At 46.6% G+C, this 17,529-nt stretch overlaps 1 protein-coding gene across 1 annotated transcript in view; it reads left to right on the plus strand.

The window, feature by feature from the left end:
• Positions 1-900: 900 nt before the first annotated feature.
• Positions 901-17,529, plus strand: part of ITM2C (integral membrane protein 2C) — a 46,502-nt gene continuing 29,873 nt past the window's right edge. The window contains exon 1 of the mRNA XM_073360028.1: positions 901-1,343. Within this exon, the coding sequence (XP_073216129.1) occupies positions 1,242-1,343 (102 nt within the window). The 5' untranslated portion in view covers positions 901-1,241. The remainder of the gene's footprint in view (positions 1,344-17,529) is intronic.

The raw sequence follows: 17,529 nt of genomic DNA on the forward strand, positions 1-17,529 counted from the left end.
TAGGCCAAAGGCAATACAGGATTGATTTTTGGTTTTAGGGGGGATTCGCATGAGGAGAGGATGTTATGTGGAACAGGGATCAGGGGCATCACATATAGGGGTGCAGCCTGTATCTGAAGAATCTGGTCTGTATATACCTTTGAGTTATCTAATGCATATTTATACCATAGATCACAATGCCTCCATGAGAAATATTTTTCCTAAACTTACAAGCCTGAAAAGAGAGTAAAATAAATGCATAAAACCATGAACAACTAGCATTCTCTCTTACATGGAGAAAAGCAAGGTTAGGCAGAGTTTGTGTCCTCCCCCATTGTCTCTCTTGAATCTAGGATGTTTTGTTATAGAAGTGCTAAGTTTTATTATTTATTATTAATGTAGCACATCTGGTATGCAAAAGTCTCTGCAATCCCTAAACAATGGAGGTGATCAAGTATGAACTCCAGCCTTAACTTTCAGCTGTTGGGTTTGCCAATTTAAGCCAGCTGCTACACTATTTTAACATTTAGGGCTAGATTAGATATTCTTACATTGACTAGTATCCTACTCCATGAGTGGTCTCATTGGAGTTGTTAAACTACTCTTGGGGCAAATCGTTAGTAAACGCCAGGAAAGGTACCAGGATCTGGTTAGTGATGGATGCTTTCCCAATACGTTTAAGAAATGCATGACAATTTTTGTTTTTAAACTGGAATACTGAAGTGAGAAAACAAAGCCCAGCTTCCACTGTTGTGTGTTGTATTAGGACTAATTCAGGGCAAGTGTGACTCTAGCCATGATAGGGGAAAGACTTTATCCATGTAACTGATCCAAATCTTTGTCATTTGTATGCAGAGGGGAGGGGAGTGTAAGTAGGAGGGAAGAAAAGGGCACAAAGAGGAATGGGATAAAGCGTTCCTTGGCTAAGCGGTTACAGACGCTGTAACTTTTTCATGCGTCTGATCAGCTCCTGCAGCGCAAAAGGCGCCCTGCAAACCCAGCGCGCTGGGAAAGGCTGCAGGGGTGTGTAACTGGTGCGTTGCACGGAGCTCCTCTTCTCCCCCCATCCCCTGGAGCCACAAATCCAGGGGCGCCGTTTCCACCCAGAGAGGCCAGTTTCACAACGCGGAGCGGGTGCCCGGAGGGGAAGCGCGGAGCGGCCCTTAACTCTTGCAGGGACTGGCTTGCGGCGCCTGCGCCGGTGCTGCCGGGGGTGAGCGGCGGCGGCGCGAGCGGGCTGTCCCGGGGCGCAGCGCCGAGCCATGGTGAAGATCAGCTTCCCGCAGCCGGCGGCCGGGCTCAAGCCGGAGAAGGCGGCGGAGGGCGATGGGGCCCATTCGGAAATTCTCCTGCCTCCGTGCGCGGTGAGTCGGGGCGCTCTCTGCCCCGGGCCCGGGGAGCAGCAGGGCGCAGTCCGCCGCCAGCCGCCGCGGTGCCCGGGGAGCCGGGATGGCCGCTCTGTGGGCGGCCCGTGCCTTGGGCTATGGGGCTCCCCCCATGCACGGTGAGCCTGGCGCTGGGGGCTCCAGGCAGGGGAGCGCCCCCCTCCCCCGCCCCCATGCACGGTGAGCCTGGCGCTGGGGGCTCCAGGCAGGGGAGCGCCCCCCTCCCCCGCCCCCATGCACGGTGAGCCTGGCGCTGGGGGCTCCAGGCAGGGGAGCGCCCCCCTCCCCCGCCCCCATGCACGGTGAGCCTGGCGCTGGGGGCTCCAGGCAGGGCAGCGCCCCCCTCCCCCGCCCCCATGCACGCTGAGCCTGGCGCTGGGGGCTCCAGGCAGGGCAGCGCCCCCCTCCCCCGCCCCCATGCACGCTGAGCCTGGCGCTGGGGGCTCCAGGCAGGGCAGCGCCCCCCTCCCCCGCCCCCATGCACGCTGAGCCTGGCGCTGGGGGCTCCAGGCAGGGCAGCGCCCCCCTCCCCCGCCCCCATGCACGCTGAGCCTGGCGCTGGGGGCTCCAGGCAGGGCAGCGCCCCCCCCCCCCGCCCCCATGCACGCTGAGCCTGGCGCTGGGGGCTCCAGGCAGGGCAGCGCCCCCCTCCCCCGCCCCCATGCACGCTGAGCCTGGCGCTGGGGGCTCCAGGCAGGGCAGCGCCCCCCTCCCCCGCCCCCATGCACGCTGAGCCTGGCGCTGGGGGCTCCAGGCAGGGCAGCGCCCCCCTCCCCCGCCCCCATGCACGCTGAGCCTGGCGCTGGGGGCTCCAGGCAGGGCAGCGCCCCCCTCCCCCGCCCCCATGCACGCTGAGCCTGGCGCTGGGGGCTCCAGGCAGGGCAGCGCGCCCCCCCCGCCCCCATGCACGGTGAGCCCGGCGCTGGGGGCTGCAGGCAGGGCAGCGCCACCCTGCCATGAGCAGCGTTGGGTGTCCAGATGCGTTTTCCCATCGCCTACCCGGTTCCTAACCCATCCCTAGTCCAGCTTGTTTGGGGGGAAGGTGCTACAGAATGTATCTGTGCTTGCTTCCTCTGTGTATGGTGAGTCTGGGGAGCCCCGAGTTTCTCCCCCTTCAGCCCCCCGTCCCCCTTGTGCTTTGCTAGTCTTGGTGGCCAGGGGGCTTGTGGGGTCATTTTATGCCCCAGAGCCGGAGCAGCGAGCTTGGAGCACAGAGAGCGCGTGCTGGCTCGGTAAAAAATGTGCATTGCCTCCCGCCCTGGTTTGGGTTTCTTATTTTGCTACAGAGCTTTTAAAGTGAAATCCTGCTTGCGAAGGCGGTTTACCTCTTCCACCCCCCTGGGCGGTAGTGGCCTGGTAGAGTCGGGGAGCCCGGAAATGATGTTTACGATGGCTCGGGTCCCTGCTTTTGCTTCGTTTTAGGCTTCCTTGATACCACCCCGCTCCTCTGCTGCAGTCCTGCTGCGTTTCAGTTGTGTTTGATCTTTCCTTTGCACGTTTTCCCTCTTACCTAGAAGGAATGGCTGTTATTTCCCTTGGAGATTTAAATAGCCCTGACTCCAAAGCCTGCCTGGAACATAAATAAAACAGCCCCCTTTACCATTTGGGCTTTTTTGTTGTTTTGTTGTTAGTTTGTTTCTAGATAGTTGAGTCTGTATGGGGAGATCTCTTCCTCCTTCAACTCCCCACAACCCAACCCATCCCATCCCATCTCCAGATATCCTGCTGAGTCCTTGGGGTGGGCACTGTCTTTGTCCCTGTTAGTTAGGAAACTGTCCTTGACTCTTGTGAACTGCAGCCCCCTTTGTCTGGATGTTAGATGGACTTGGAATGAAAAAAACATCAGCAGATCTTGGCACACCGTTGACTTGTCAGGTAAACGAGTCCGGATGTCCCAGTAACATGTGTTCCACCCACCCCCATGGCTGGCCTTACTTACGTTTGCTATTAAAGGGCTGCCCATTGAAACAAGGGCCCATTCTTTTCTGCCTGTTCCTGAAGTCATATAATGCTGAATTTGTGACATCAGCCAGTTCCATGGCAACAGATTGTGATGACATAGGTACAAGATTATAATTGTACTGCTCAATCAGGGAGAAGCTGGGATGTGAGAGGGGGAGACATTGGGTGTTTGCTTGATGGTAGCAAGGGAAAAACAGAGGCATTGGGCAGCTTTTAATATTAATTATACCCATTTTTCACCTCCCTGCCCACACCAAGTTTGACCGGATGTGAATACTCTGTAAGCTTTTTTTGGGGGGGGGAGGGCTCAGTGTAGCTAATGCTTGTGATTTTCTTGCATGAGCAGACACTCTGAAAGAGCCAAAGCTGTATGGCATTGTGGACATTGATTTGTCCTAGGGTGAGAAATGGGCACATTGAGAGGCAGCTGTGCATCCTATTGTAGGGAGTGGTCCTGCTTGGGCAATAAAAATACAAGATGAGACCAATAAATACAAACATTGCAGCAAATAATGCCTTTTGGCCCTAGGCATACACTTGGGTGGAGGTGATCTGGGGCTAATTGTTCCTGGATGATGATCAAATTAAAACATCTTTTGATTGAGGTTTATCATTAGCGTGGAGAAGAGAGTGGAAGAAATGAAAATCTGGGGTCTTGGGGAAATTCTGGGGTCTTGGCAAGATTAGGAGCAAGGGGGAGGAAGTAGTGATAAAGTGTAACTAAGAGTATGGCACAGTTGTGTTCAGATTGTTCAGTTTTTCCAAAATAGGAGTTGATGTTCCTGTCTTGAATTTACTTTGCTGGCTTTGATTTACTTTTGGTGATGGATGATTGAGAAAGGAAAGGTCTTGCACAGAGGCGACTATTGGGATGGACACAAAGTGAGGCACCAGCTAAAGGGAAGTGGGGGAGGGGGGCGCTGTGCCGCGCCTGTGGAGATTTGTTTCCTGCCAGGCACAGAGGTGTATGGGGGTATTATTACCTCCTGGGAGTACAAGGTTGTTCTTGGGATCCTGGGATCTAACTGAGGCTGATGTGTCCCAACCAGGGAATGCGGTAATGTGGTAATCGGCAGTGCTTATTGCATGCTAGTGGCTGTGTATATGGTACCTCTCAGTTGGAATGAAGAATTATTCCTACATGAAAAAGATTCCTTTCCATATGTGACAATATTGACTTCAAGTGCTCCTCAAATCACATAAACTATTATGTGCTAATCCTGCAAGGTGTTCCTTGCGGGTGGACCCCCACTTGAAGTTAATAAAGGTCCATGCAGGTGTGTGTGTGGAGGGTCTGCCTGAACTGAACAACTCACAGGATCAGGACCAGCGTAAATGACAACACCATCTGGTTTAAAATGCTTGTGAAACAGATGGTGGCATTTAAGCAACATTTTACACCTCTTCACAAATCACTGAAAGTGTGTGCAAAGTTTGATTATTTATTACATCCTGATATCCCACCGTGTTGAGAGAAATTGTGATGTATCCATGCTGTTAATATGAAACTGGGTGTTCTGAAGTGCATTCTGGCTCTGGAAAGTGTCTCTGTCAAAACAAGATTGTGGAATTCTCTATGAAAGTTCCATTTATAAAGGATTATTAAGAGGTGATTTAGTAAATTATTTAATTTTTAGAGTCTAGCAGGTCAATACGTTGATCAGAACTATGATCTTCTCTAACACCACCTACTGATGTGCTTATAACTATACATAAAACATATTGTTAGTGTCTGTGTAACATGCTTATAACATCTATTAATTATTAACCCTTTATAAGCTATGTATAAATGGAACCTTAATATAAAGCATGACCATTTATGGTCTCTCCCTGGTTTCCAGATCCAGTTTGCTCAGTTCACAAATAAAAGAGTTATTTCTCTTTCTCCTCCTCCTTCCTCCAAATTTCAACCCTGAAAACTCAACCTAGAATTGAAAAATCAAGCGGGTCTCTTTTGGCTCGCATGTCATCTGCAATAAAGATTTCTACAACTGGAATTTAGTAATTTTGCTGATGTTGCATGAGTCAGAATAGGATTCATCTTTCCTTCCTCTGGTCTTTGAAAACAGGAGTTAAAAAGTAGCAAAAGCGTACTTCAATCAGCAGTGTTACCAACACCAAGCATTCAAAAAATCATGAGGTTGGCTTAAATCACAAGATTTAAAACAAAAACAAATGCTGGGTCATTCTTCTTTGTCTTTTGGTTTCTGAGCCTTTAGGATGCACTTGGGTCATGTTTTCAAGCTTTATTTTTTCCTCCAGCCCCGAAGAAATATACTATTTTTTTAAAATGAAAGCCGGGACTCTTGAGCAATCTCTGGAGTCCAGCAGTTGGGGCTTTAAGAAAAACACCAAATATTGCAAGATTTGTGATCAAATTGAAAGTTAGGTGCACCAAGTCAGTGAAGTAAGCAGAAATGCTAATGAATGGACATAGGGAACGTGTGAGAGAGTGGTATTTTTATGATGTCACTTTCCAGACTAGAACCATACTTTAAAGGATTAGATACTTATTGATATTATCTTGTGTGTGTAACACATGCTAACTGGACCAAAAGGCGGCATATTTCTTTGTGTGCGTATGTTGTATAACAGAACAACTTTTACGTACTCAGTGGGGTTTATCATTCAATGCTGGGTTTTCTGTTGGCAGCAACAAGCATTGTGCCAAGTTCCTGCTCTTTCACCCTCTGTGCTCCAGCTGCTTTGTGTTAAAATGACATTGGTGATGTAGAAACAAGGTTCTGTGTGCTCTTTTTCTTGTGACCCCAAGAACTTCAATCCCATCTGTAGGAGATGGGGCTGGAAAGTGATGGAATTTGGACATCACTAGTCTGTGAATTTGGGTAGATGCAAAGATGTGACGGGGAGAAAAGCAGACGCTTGAGATTCTAATACATTATAAATAGGGGTCTACTTAAATTATGGAGAAATAACACATTTTTTGTGGGTTGGTCATGGCATAGATAGCAAATTTTGTGGATATGTAATGCAAATTTTGGTATTTATCCTGTGATTGACCCATGAAAAATGTGTGATTTCTCTTCAGTGTTTCTCAAGCTGGGCCCCCCAACCAGTTTGTAGGGGAAGGAGTAAGGGGGCCACAGTATGGCTACCCTTTCTTCTGCACTGCTGCTGTTGGCGGTGTTGCCTTCAGAGCTGGGTGCTGGGCCAGTAGTCGCCACTGTCTGTTCTGTCTTCAGATCTGGGCGGCTGGATACTAGATTTCACGGGGGAGACCAGATTTCATAGTTTGTGATGCAATTTTCATGGCCATGAATTTCGGAGACCCCTAATTACAAAAAGTTAGTAAATGAGGAGTCTGACAGCAAGCCCAAGTGATGCAGCATTGTACTTCCCTGCTGCACAGTTGAGGTGATTGATTTCATTTGGAGAGACGTAATTCAAACTCAATCAGAAAATCCACATAATTTTGAGGCAATCACAATATTTGATGATTTTGTAGTGAAAACAGTTTACTTGTCATTAACGTAGCCTTGCTGAGTGTGGCTGCAATAGTCTTTGAGGTTATGTAGTCATTTGAATGACTTATATTCTCTTTTATTCAAAAATATTTCAAGATACTTAACTGCTTTCACTGTGAGTTTTAGTCAGACTACAAGATTGATTTTTGAAGTGGAAAAGTACAGTTATATATGCAGGTATTTTCAAATACACTGATGACAAAACAGCTTATTGTCTTTTGTTTGTGTATGATCAGACACACATGTAAAGTCAAAAGATTTGTCTAGTCGGACTTTAAAAAAGGCACTCAAGATTAACAGACCTAAACCGTGATGGCCACAGCTCTCCACCCCAGTAGTAGTGGGTAACTATCCTACAAGGATGGTGTAAGATCTGGAGTAATGGGTTTCTTAAAAATCTCTTATGGGAAAGTGGGATAAGGGGATATGGAAGATAACGTTGCCAACTTTTGACTTGCAGAAAACCGCACACCCTTGCCCTGCCCCGCCCCTCCTCTGAGAGCCCGCCCCCCCCCACTCGCTCTCCCACCCTCCCTCAATTGCTCATTTTCACTGGGCTGGGTGAGGGCTCCAGCTGGGAGTGTGGGAGAGGGCTCCAGGCTGGAGGGTGGAGCTGAGGGGTTTGGAATATGGGTGGGGACTCTGGGCTGAGGCTTTGGGGTGGGGCTGGAGATGAGTGGTTTGGGATGTAGGAGGGTGCTCCAGGCTGGGATTGAGGAGTTCGGAGGGTGGAAGGGGGATCAGGGCTGGGGCAGGAGGTTGGGGCGCTGGGGGTGCGGGCTCTAGGGTGGGGCTGGGGATGAGGGGTTGGGGGTGCAGGAGGGTGCTCCGGACTCAGATCGAGGGGTTTGGCGGGCAGGGGATCAGGGCTGGGCAGGGGGTTGGGGCGCAGGAGGGGGTGAAGGGTGCAGGCTCTGGGTGGCATTACCTCCAGCAGCTCCTGGAAGCAGCGGCATGTCCCCCCTCCAGCTCCTATGCAGAGGCATGGCCTGGTGGCTGTGTGCGCTGCCCTGTTCACAGGCGTGCCCCTGCAGCTCCCATTGGCTGAGAGGAGCCGGAGGCTACATGTAGGAGCCGGAGGGGGGCGTGCTGCTACTTCCAGGAGTTGTGCGGAGCCACAGCAGGCAGGGAGCCTGCCGTAGTCCTGCTGTGCCGCCGACCAGACTTTTAACAGCCCGGTCAGCGGGACGGCAATAGGGCTCAATATGGCTCTGGTAAGACTAGACTTCGAATACTGTGTTCAACTGTAAAAGCGACAGAGAGTCCTGTGGCACCTTATAGACTAACAGACGTATTGGAGCGTAAGCTTTCGTGGGTGAATACCCACTTTGTTGGATGCATGTAGTGCATATAGTAGCCACTACATGCATCTGACGAAGTGGATATTCACCCATGAAAGCTTATGCTCCAATACGTCTGTTAGTCTATAACGTGCCAAGAGACTCTTTGCCGCTTTTATAGATCCAGACTAACATGGTTACCCTTCTGATATTTGTGTTCAACTGTTGGCTTTTAATTTCCCAGGGAGATAGATGTCAGTTGAAGGGAATGCAGAAAGGAGTCGTCAAAATCATCAGGGGCTTGAGGGATTGATTTAAGATGAAAGATTGAAGAGCATTGTTAAATAATGATTAGATCTGTGAGATATTCACCAACACCTTTCAAATATTTGTAAACACAGAGAGGGAGCAGAAATACTTAGCATGGACTGAGGGAGCTGGGGATGTAGGAGGGGGATACAGCTGGGAGTAACTGGATGGAATTAAGGAAGGGGAAATTTTTAAACGTAAAAAAAAAAAACAAAACAATTCTTCCTGACACAAAATGGGCAATATGCTAACTTGGTGTGGGTGTAGGGAATTATCTAGCATTGGAAGAGCTAGCAACCTCATCCCTTTCCTATTGACATCAAATGGGAATTTTGCCATTGATTTAATGGGAACAGGACTGGGACCTAACATTTTTAATTGGTATTCATGCTTTTCATCTTGAGCCTGGTCCAAAGTCCATTGAAGTCCATGGGAATCTTTGTTTTCTTCAGTGGGCTTTGAGTCATGGCTGTTCGGTTCATCACTGTGTGATGCTGGAAGTGCTTATTGTGCGGCCATGTCTGCTGCCCTGTGATTATCCTGAACCCCTTGCTGGAGCCAAAATCCTTTCCTCTGGGCTTCCCTTATGTCAGATGGACCCTCCTTTTGTGGCATCCCGATTTTCTCCCTGAAGAGTTGCTAGCACCTACTGTAACAGCTCTGATGATGATTACAACTAGCACAAGAAGAATAACTCTGCCTGTTGGAGTAACAGGGTGTACTTACTGTGAGCATGAGTTACCTGGCTATTAAGGCGTTAACAGTGGAAAAAAGGCCTAAATTCCTTTTCTGTCAATTATGGGGCCTTGGGGATTTTCTTCCTGGGTGACTGTACTTCTTCACTCCCACAATAATGACCCTCCCCCACTTCAGTGACTGCCATAACCAATAAAAACAATGAGGAGTCCTTGTGGCACCTTAGAGACTAACCAGTTTATTTGGGCATAAGCTTTCATGGGTTCTAGCCCACGAAAGCTTATGCCCAAATAAATTGGTTAGTCTTTAAGGTGCCACAAGGACTCCTCGTTGTTTTTGCTGATACAGACTAACACGGCTACCACTCTGAAACCTGCCATAATCCAATATCCCAATAAAAAACAAAAGGTCACTTTGAAATGCGGAAGGTTAGCTCCTCTGTGCCACAGTGTGAGGTGAGCTTTGTCTCCTGTTGTGGGGACTGAGCATCAAGCCAACACATCCACTCTGGTTTCTTCTCCTTTCTTTTTTTCCCTCATGCTCCAGACAGGGAGGGTTGGATGTGGCTCTGCCCCTGAACTTACTAATAACTCTGTCTCTCTCAGCTGAGGGGTTCACCTGAGGTTTATAGAGTTGCTGCTCTGAGGGTGGCTAAGTTTCATATGTGACGTGATGTGTTCCCAAGGAGCTGTGATTCCTGCCATGGGACCAGTTAGCCAACATCCCTTGTTTTCTTGGTGATCTGTGTAGAGTAGAGGTGGCAAAGATATATGTTTAAACATAAGTTTTTCTCAACCTGCACTTCTCTTGGCCTCTCCAGTTGTTATAGAAGTTATTTCTATGTCAGGAAGAGGTTTCTCTTTTGGTTTAAGCCTTCAGTGGAGACTCAGAAGAGCACTGTCCAAGCCACGTTGGCAGAAGTGCTTGTCGAAGTGATTCTGGTGCAGGTGACACTAGGTGCTAGGGTATGTTGTGCAAATTGGACTATGAGTTTACCTGAATTGTGAGCTGTATTGAAAAAAGTATGTACAAATTCTTAAGATGTTTCAATAACTTAAATAACAAATGTTGATGTGAAAAGGTACAAAAGGGAGATAAAATAACTGTATTAGTCAAAACAAAAAGGCCAAGTTGATATGATTCAAGGACTATTGAAATTATGCTTGTTAAAAACAGGAGATGTGGAGCTATAAATTAATGAGCCAAAATTGGTATATTGGAATTAGGCTTAACTAATGGACAAAATAATGAGGGGATAGATTGTTCCGCCCATCACTCCCTTTTTGGGTTCTTAAAACAAAGAGCTTTTGTGAGAAAAACAACAACCCAGAAGGAAAGAACAGATGGAGGCTACTGGAGCAAGCTTTGCCATCATGCCTGCCATCCCCCCCATGTCTCCTGCAACCCTGAGCCTTTGTCAGCCTGATCCTGAAAGGTATCTTAATGAGACGAGGCCAGAGAGAGGGATCCAGATGACATTGCCACCCTTACTGGATCCAGCTGACTCACAATTACTACCCGAGATAAAACGGGATTGGATTTTAACAGCAGAGCTACAACAGCTATAGTCCATCTCAACTGATTTCTTCTCTTACCTAGTTATTACCATCTTTAACGCCATCTAAGAGACTGTCAAACAAGGGTTTGTTTTCCTTCTGAAATGCTCTGCAGCTGAAGGGAAAGGGAACAAGAAATGTTGTTAAAATGCATACCTTACTTAATGCTTTACATTTCAAATGCTTTAACTGTTTGTCCTTTTCTGTATCTTTAATAAAGGTTAACAGGAATTTTAATGGAGTGTTTGCCATGGTACTACACAGGCTGAGGTCTCTGCATACCAAGCCCTAGACCTTGTTTAATACTGTTTTCATGTTCAGTAACGGGTTATGTTAATGCCTTTAGCTCATATTTTCCATCTAAATTAATACATTTTCTGTGGTGATGGGCACATGATAAAAACCTAGATGGCTACAGGGTATGCTTTGCCTACTTGTAAAAGCTGCTCAACACCAGGTCAAAATTAGCAGCTCCACGGTGTTTAGCCAAAGTCATTCTGCCAGTATGGTTCCAGCCCTCATATCCTGAGAGTCAGGCTCTGGTGTGTGACTTCCATGCAGGATGGCTTGTGGAGCAGCAGTGCCGGGGGTTAAAGAATTTGGGGGCCCTGTGCACTACAGAAATTGCCCTCCCCCAGTTCTTCCACCCCTTCACTCAGTTTGGGCTGGCATCCAGCTGTCATGATGCAGGTGCAGCCAAGCCAAATCTTAACAACACTCTGACCCCGTATGCCAGGTCATGATCACCCTCACTCAAATTTGGCCTGTCTGCCACACCATCGTAGCAGAGGGATGGCTAGGCCAAACCTGAGCAGCGCTATGAGCCTGTAGGCCAGGTTGCAATGCCGCCCGCTCAGACTGAGTGGTCAGGGGGTCCTCTGAGATTGAACCCAGTGCAAGTGTACCGAGTGCACATCTTAGTCCCAACCTGGGGAGCAAAGAGAAGGGGATGTAAATAACATCATATAGTAGAGACAGTAACACAAGTATGTGACATCTAAGTAGGTTTATTTTGAATATACTCATCTAATTTTATTTACAAGCATTAGAGTCGAGTTCAAGCTTCTGAAGTTGTTTGTACTTTCACCATGTTAAAGTAAATTAGATGTTGCTTTGAAGATGTTTTGTTTTTCTTTATCCCCAAGTCTTACATATCCAGTAGGGCTGAAAGAACTTCCTCTTTATTTTGCTGCATTGGTCATGAGACCAGAATCTGATATTTTAAAAGAATCATGGTCTCTGGTTATCAGTTTTCCAGTGCATTGGGGAGAGGGGAGGGAGGGCAGGCAGAGGTGGGAGGATTGGAAAGGCATTGTTTGAGAAATGGCAACAATTTCCTGCAGGATCCGCTCTTGTGGAATGATAGGATATTAACTGGATTTTAGACATTGTTGCTGGATATTCTAATCAAGGATAATATAGGCTGCTGCTAAAACTGGAGGAGAAAAAAGTTGTTAAAAAAGCTATTCCTAGCAGAAGTGCTAAATAATACTAGGTTTAGAAATGTGGGAATCTTTTTCAGCAAATGAGATGTAGGTTGAGGTGTTGGAGGATTTCTGAGCCTGTGAATCTTGGTTTCTTAAAAGTGAACCCTCAATCCGAGTACACTCTTTTAAAAACTGAACAGGATTCCAAGTCAATACAAAATTGTAAATACGTGTGTTTCTAGCATGAAAATGGATCTTCCATTTACCTCCCTTCCTTACTGTACCTTTCCCCTTGAAAAGTTGGTAGTACAATAAGCATTGTGGCAAAGCATGGGGATATAGTTAAGTGTCTCAAAAAGGGATAGTCATTTTAATAAGCATGAGTGGAATGACTGTGAGAGAGAGGCAGTAAGCTTATCTCTATGTAGAACGTAGTGATCCAGCTGCCTCCCCCATGCCTGCCAGGGCACTTAAGAGTGATTTGTTTTCTTTTTCAAGTTTGAGACATTCCTTCTGAGATGCAGTAAGCTCTCTGCCAGTCTGTCTGAAGACAGTATTATAAGAACATAAGAATGTTCATACTGGGTTAGACCAATGGTCCATTTAGCCCAGTATCCTGTTTTCCAACTGTGGCTGGCGTGAGATGCTTCAGAGGAAATGAACAGAACAGGGCAATTTTCAAGTGTGCCATCCTCTGTCATCCAGTTCCAGATTCTAGCAGTCAGAGGTTTAGGGACACCCAGTGCATTAGGTTGCGTCCCTGACCATCTTGGCTAATAGCATATCATGGATTTATATAGTGGCATTATGATATTTTCTGTCTTATTACCTATCCATTTCCTAATGGTCCCTAACATTGTCTTAGTTATTTTTGACTGCAGCTGCACGTTGAGTGGTTGTTTGCAAAGAACTATCCACAATGACTTTCAAGACATTTCTTGAGTGGTAAGAGCTACTTTAGACCCCGTCACTTTGTATTTATAGTTGGGATGATGTTTTCCAATGTGTATTACTTTGCATTTGTCAACATTGAATTTCATCTGCCGTTTTGGTTTGTTTTCATCTGCCAGTCACTCAGTGTTGTGAGATCCCTTTGTAACTCTTCACCATCTGATTTGGACTTAACTGTCCAAAGTAAGTTGGTATCATCTGCCAACTTTGCTACATCACTGTTTACCCCATTTTCCAGATCATTTATGAATATGTTGAACAGCACAGGTACCAGTATAGATCCTTGGGGGACATGGCTGTTTACCTCTCTCCACTGTAAAAAATGTTTAATCCTACTCTTTCATAAGAATGGCCATATTGGATCAGACCAAAGGTTCATCCAGCCCAGTATCCTGTCTGCCGACAGTGGCCAATGCCAGGTGCCCCAGACGGAATGAACCTAACAGGTAATGATCAAAGTGATCTCTTTCAAAGTGATTCCCCCGTCTTTTAACCAGTCCATTAAAGGACCTTCCGTTTTATCTCATGACTGCTTATTTTGCTTAAGAGCCTTTGGTGAGGGACCTTGTCAAAAGCTTTCTGAAAGTCTAAATACACTATATCCACTGGATCCCCCTTGTCCATATTTGTTTGACCCCCCTCAGAGAATTCTAATAGATTGGAGCGGCATGATTTCCCTTTACAAAAGCCATGTTGAAAGTGTTCCACAACAGATGGTGTTCATCTGTGTGTCTGATAATTCTGTTCTTTATTATAGTTTCAGCCAGTTTGTCTGGTACTGAAGTGAGGTTTACCAGTCTGCAATTGCCAGGATTGCCTCTGGAGCGTTTTAAAAAAATTGGTGTAGCATTAGTTATCCTCCACTCATCTGATACAGAGGCTGATTTTAGCGATAGTGATACCACAGTTAGTAGTCTGCAATTTCATATGTGAGTTCCTTCAGAACTCTTGGGTGAATACCATCTAGTCTTGATGACCGTGATGGGATGGATTAAGCCTTCAGGCTCTGCCACACCCTGCCCCAGAAAAGGGCAGTAGAGATGTTCTCCAAGATGTCTAAAGCGGCTGTGTGTGAAGCGGCCAATCAGGGCCCAGCAGGTCAGTATAAGAAGAGCTGCAGGGCCAGAACGAGTTCAGTTCCTTGCTAGAGGTGGAGGAGGGTGGATGATGCTCCAGGCTGGCTACTGGGACTCCACAAGGACAAGGTCCTGAGATAAGGGTGAAGAATGTGCGGGAGCCATGGGGCAGTGGCCCAGGGAATTATAGCAGTAACACAGTTTATTTAAAGGGATGTTGCAGACAGCTGCTATCTATAGGGTCCCTAGGCTGGGACCTGGAATAGAGGGTGAGACTGGGAAAGTGGCCTGGACTTTGAGGCAGCCCAGAAGGGGAACTGAACTGTAGTGGCCCAGCTGAAGAGCTTGGGCCGGAAAGGCCCTTAGAGGGCAAAGACGCTGCCTCCAGGGAAGGAGCCCTGGGGCACTGCTCTATTCCGGAGCGGGGACAAACTGAGAGAGACATTACAGAGGGCACTGAGAGAGGCCCCTGTTGGATTTGTACCCGAAAAGGGGTTTGTGTAGCTTTTATCTGTGAGACTGACTGTTTATGACTCGGCCGGAGGGCTGAGTCACTGAAGACCCACCACAAACAGAGAGAGTGCAGGGGCACACACTCCGCCAGGGAGCGCTCACGAGAGGTGAGTGTGACCCCGTTACAGTGACTTATTACTGTTTAATTTATCAGTTTGTTCCAGAACCTCCTCTATTGACACCTCAATCTAGGACAATTCCTCAGATTTGTCATCTAAAAAGAATCACACAGGTGTGGGGATCTCCCTCATGTACTGTGCAGTGAAGACCAAGGCAAAGAATTTATTTAGCTTCTCTGCAATGGCCTTGTCTTCCTTGAGTGCTCCTTTAGTACCTCAGTCATCCAATGGCCTCACTGGTTGTTTGGCAGGCTTCCTGCTTCTGGTGTACGTAAAAAGATTTGCTGTTAGTTTTGAGTCTTTTGCTAGTTGCTCTTCAAATTTGTTGGACTGCCTAATTACACTTGACTTGCCAGAGTTTATGCTCTATTTATCTGTTCTATTTTCCTCAGTTTGATTTGCCTTCCAATGTTTAAAGGATTCTTTTTTGTCTCTAACTGCCTCTTTTATTCTGTTGCTTAGCCATGGTGGGTTTTTTTGGGTACTCTTACTGTTTTTATTATTTTATTTTGGGTATACATATAGTTTGAGTCTCTATTGTGATGTTTTAAAAAAGGTTTCCAGGCAATTTGCAGGCATTTTGCTCTTGTGACTCTTCCTTTTAATTTCCATTTAACTAGTTCTTTTTTAACTTAAATGCTGTTGTGGTGGGTTTCTTTGGTGTTTTCCACCCTACAAAGATTTCTAAGTACTATATCACAGAGTAGTCTCTGCTGGTCTACAAGTCCTGTGGTTCTCTAAGCCTATGTTACAAACTATAATCAAAATACATTTATCATGTTGTATCTTGTTGAAACCTCTCTCTCGCTTTCTCTGTCGTTATTTTCTCTGACCATTACCTTCATGACCGTGCATTGTTACAGCTGGAGTAAGTAGCTGAGATAGAAATGCTTATTAGAGATTTCTATCTCAGCTACTTATATGGCTCCTGTCATTGGGGTATTTGAGCACTTCCCAAATATTTAGAAATAACAGCAGTCTCTCCTTTCCCTACCTGTAGGCAAAATAGCTTGACAAGTAGTTGGGTTTTTTTGTCGTGGTTTGTGTGAGAGTGGGGTATGTGTCTGTCTACTTGTTTGAGAAGGAATTGTTGCAGGAAAGCTAATTGAAAGAGATGGATTGTGTATATTTTCTGAATACAATGAGGTTAATGGTTATTCAGTGATCTCATCTGGACATGAATTCTCTCCTTTGGCTGGGACCAGCTCCCATGACATTTCTGCCTCTTGCGCTCCTGAGCCACTCACTAGTGATCAGCGTTATTTTGGTTCTAGTAGAACACAGCTGTTTGATTGGCCATGCCCACTGAAGAGGAAGCCATCTCTTAAAAGGGACATGTAGAATATTAGGATGGAGGAGGTGAATCAGATTGTGTTCAACCCAATTTTAAACTCCGAAGTCAAATAAGCCTTTTCTTTTCAATCCCATAAAGGTGTTAATTGGATCGCCACCTCTCCATGAGGTCTGGGAGCCATATAATAGCAACACTGCTATTGCTGCTCTCCCCCACGCACTCCCCAATTTGTTTATTAAGTCTTTTTCCTCTGTCATAAAAATATACGGTGTATACCTATCTTTCTGTCTATCCATATGGCAATGACTTGTTCAGAAGTCCGGTGTTTTGATTATTATGATACACTGCTGCTCAAGTGAGGGCAGTTCTTCTAGTTAAGAAAATACTAATTGTAGATCAGAAAAAAATCTAACTGGGTCCTTTCTAAGGAGGATGCATTGTCTTTAGATGCATTTTTGCAAGTGATCTATTCTTGTGCTTACTGTTTGTTTGGACAGGCATGAGGTTACAGGAAAGATTGATTTTCCTTTGTGAGACTGGTGTTTTTTTCCTAGTGCTACGCATGCTAGCTCACAGAGTCATCAGTTTTGGCAAATACTGTTCTAGCTTTAAAAAAACAAACAAACAACAAAAAAACCCCGTCCCTGATTTTATTTCCTTTGCTGTCTAGATCATTAGTGAGCTATCACCTAATCCCCTAACTCTGAAGACTCTTGCTAACAAACCTGAGAAGACTGAGTTTGTCTCACTGGGTTCTTAAAAACCGAAAACAATTCCTGTGTGTGGTAAACTTTCTAGTGCAAGACTTATTTTGTCAAGCTTTTTTAGATACTGTTGCAGTCAGTGTAACTTACACAGAGAATTACAGAAAGGGTCTGTCACAGGGTAGCTGGCCCTTGTAACTGAAGCACATCCAACTCCTCTGTGACAGAACAAATGCTCCCAGTTTGGCCAATGAAGAGGGCAGAGCAGCACCTGGGGGCTGTAGAAGGTTAGGGAGAGTCCCAGTGAGTTGGAGAGTCCTGGTGAAAGTCAGGGCATGTCTACACTGCAGCCCTAAGTTGACCTAACATAGTGTGGCTGATGTCCACACTACCCTCCTTCTGTCAGTGGGGCGTGTCCGTGTCCTCACCAGGAGCACTTCCACTGAATGAAGAGTGGCAGTGTGGGGGTCTGAAAGCCAGGGCTCTCCGCTCCACACAGATTCCTGCCAGGAGCCCAGCTGCCCCCCAGGCTTCCCACTCTCATCCAGTAGCAGATAAATTGACTTCCAAGCTCTCTCCTGTTGACTCCGGTACTCCACCAGGGTGAGAGGTGGAGGCGGAGTTGATGGGAGAGTGTCAGCTGTCGACTTACCACAGTGAAGACGCCATGGTAAGTAGATCTAAGTATGTCGACTTCAGCTAAGTTATTCACGCTCCCCCACCCCCAGTCTAGACCAGGTCTCAGTGTAGTAGGGCACTTACATCTGTGGGACAAGGCTGTAGTGTGTACACT

The sequence above is a fragment of the Lepidochelys kempii genome, chromosome 9 (assembly GCF_965140265.1).
Source record: "Lepidochelys kempii isolate rLepKem1 chromosome 9, rLepKem1.hap2, whole genome shotgun sequence".
In the NCBI taxonomy this organism is placed as follows: Eukaryota; Metazoa; Chordata; order Testudines; family Cheloniidae; genus Lepidochelys; species Lepidochelys kempii.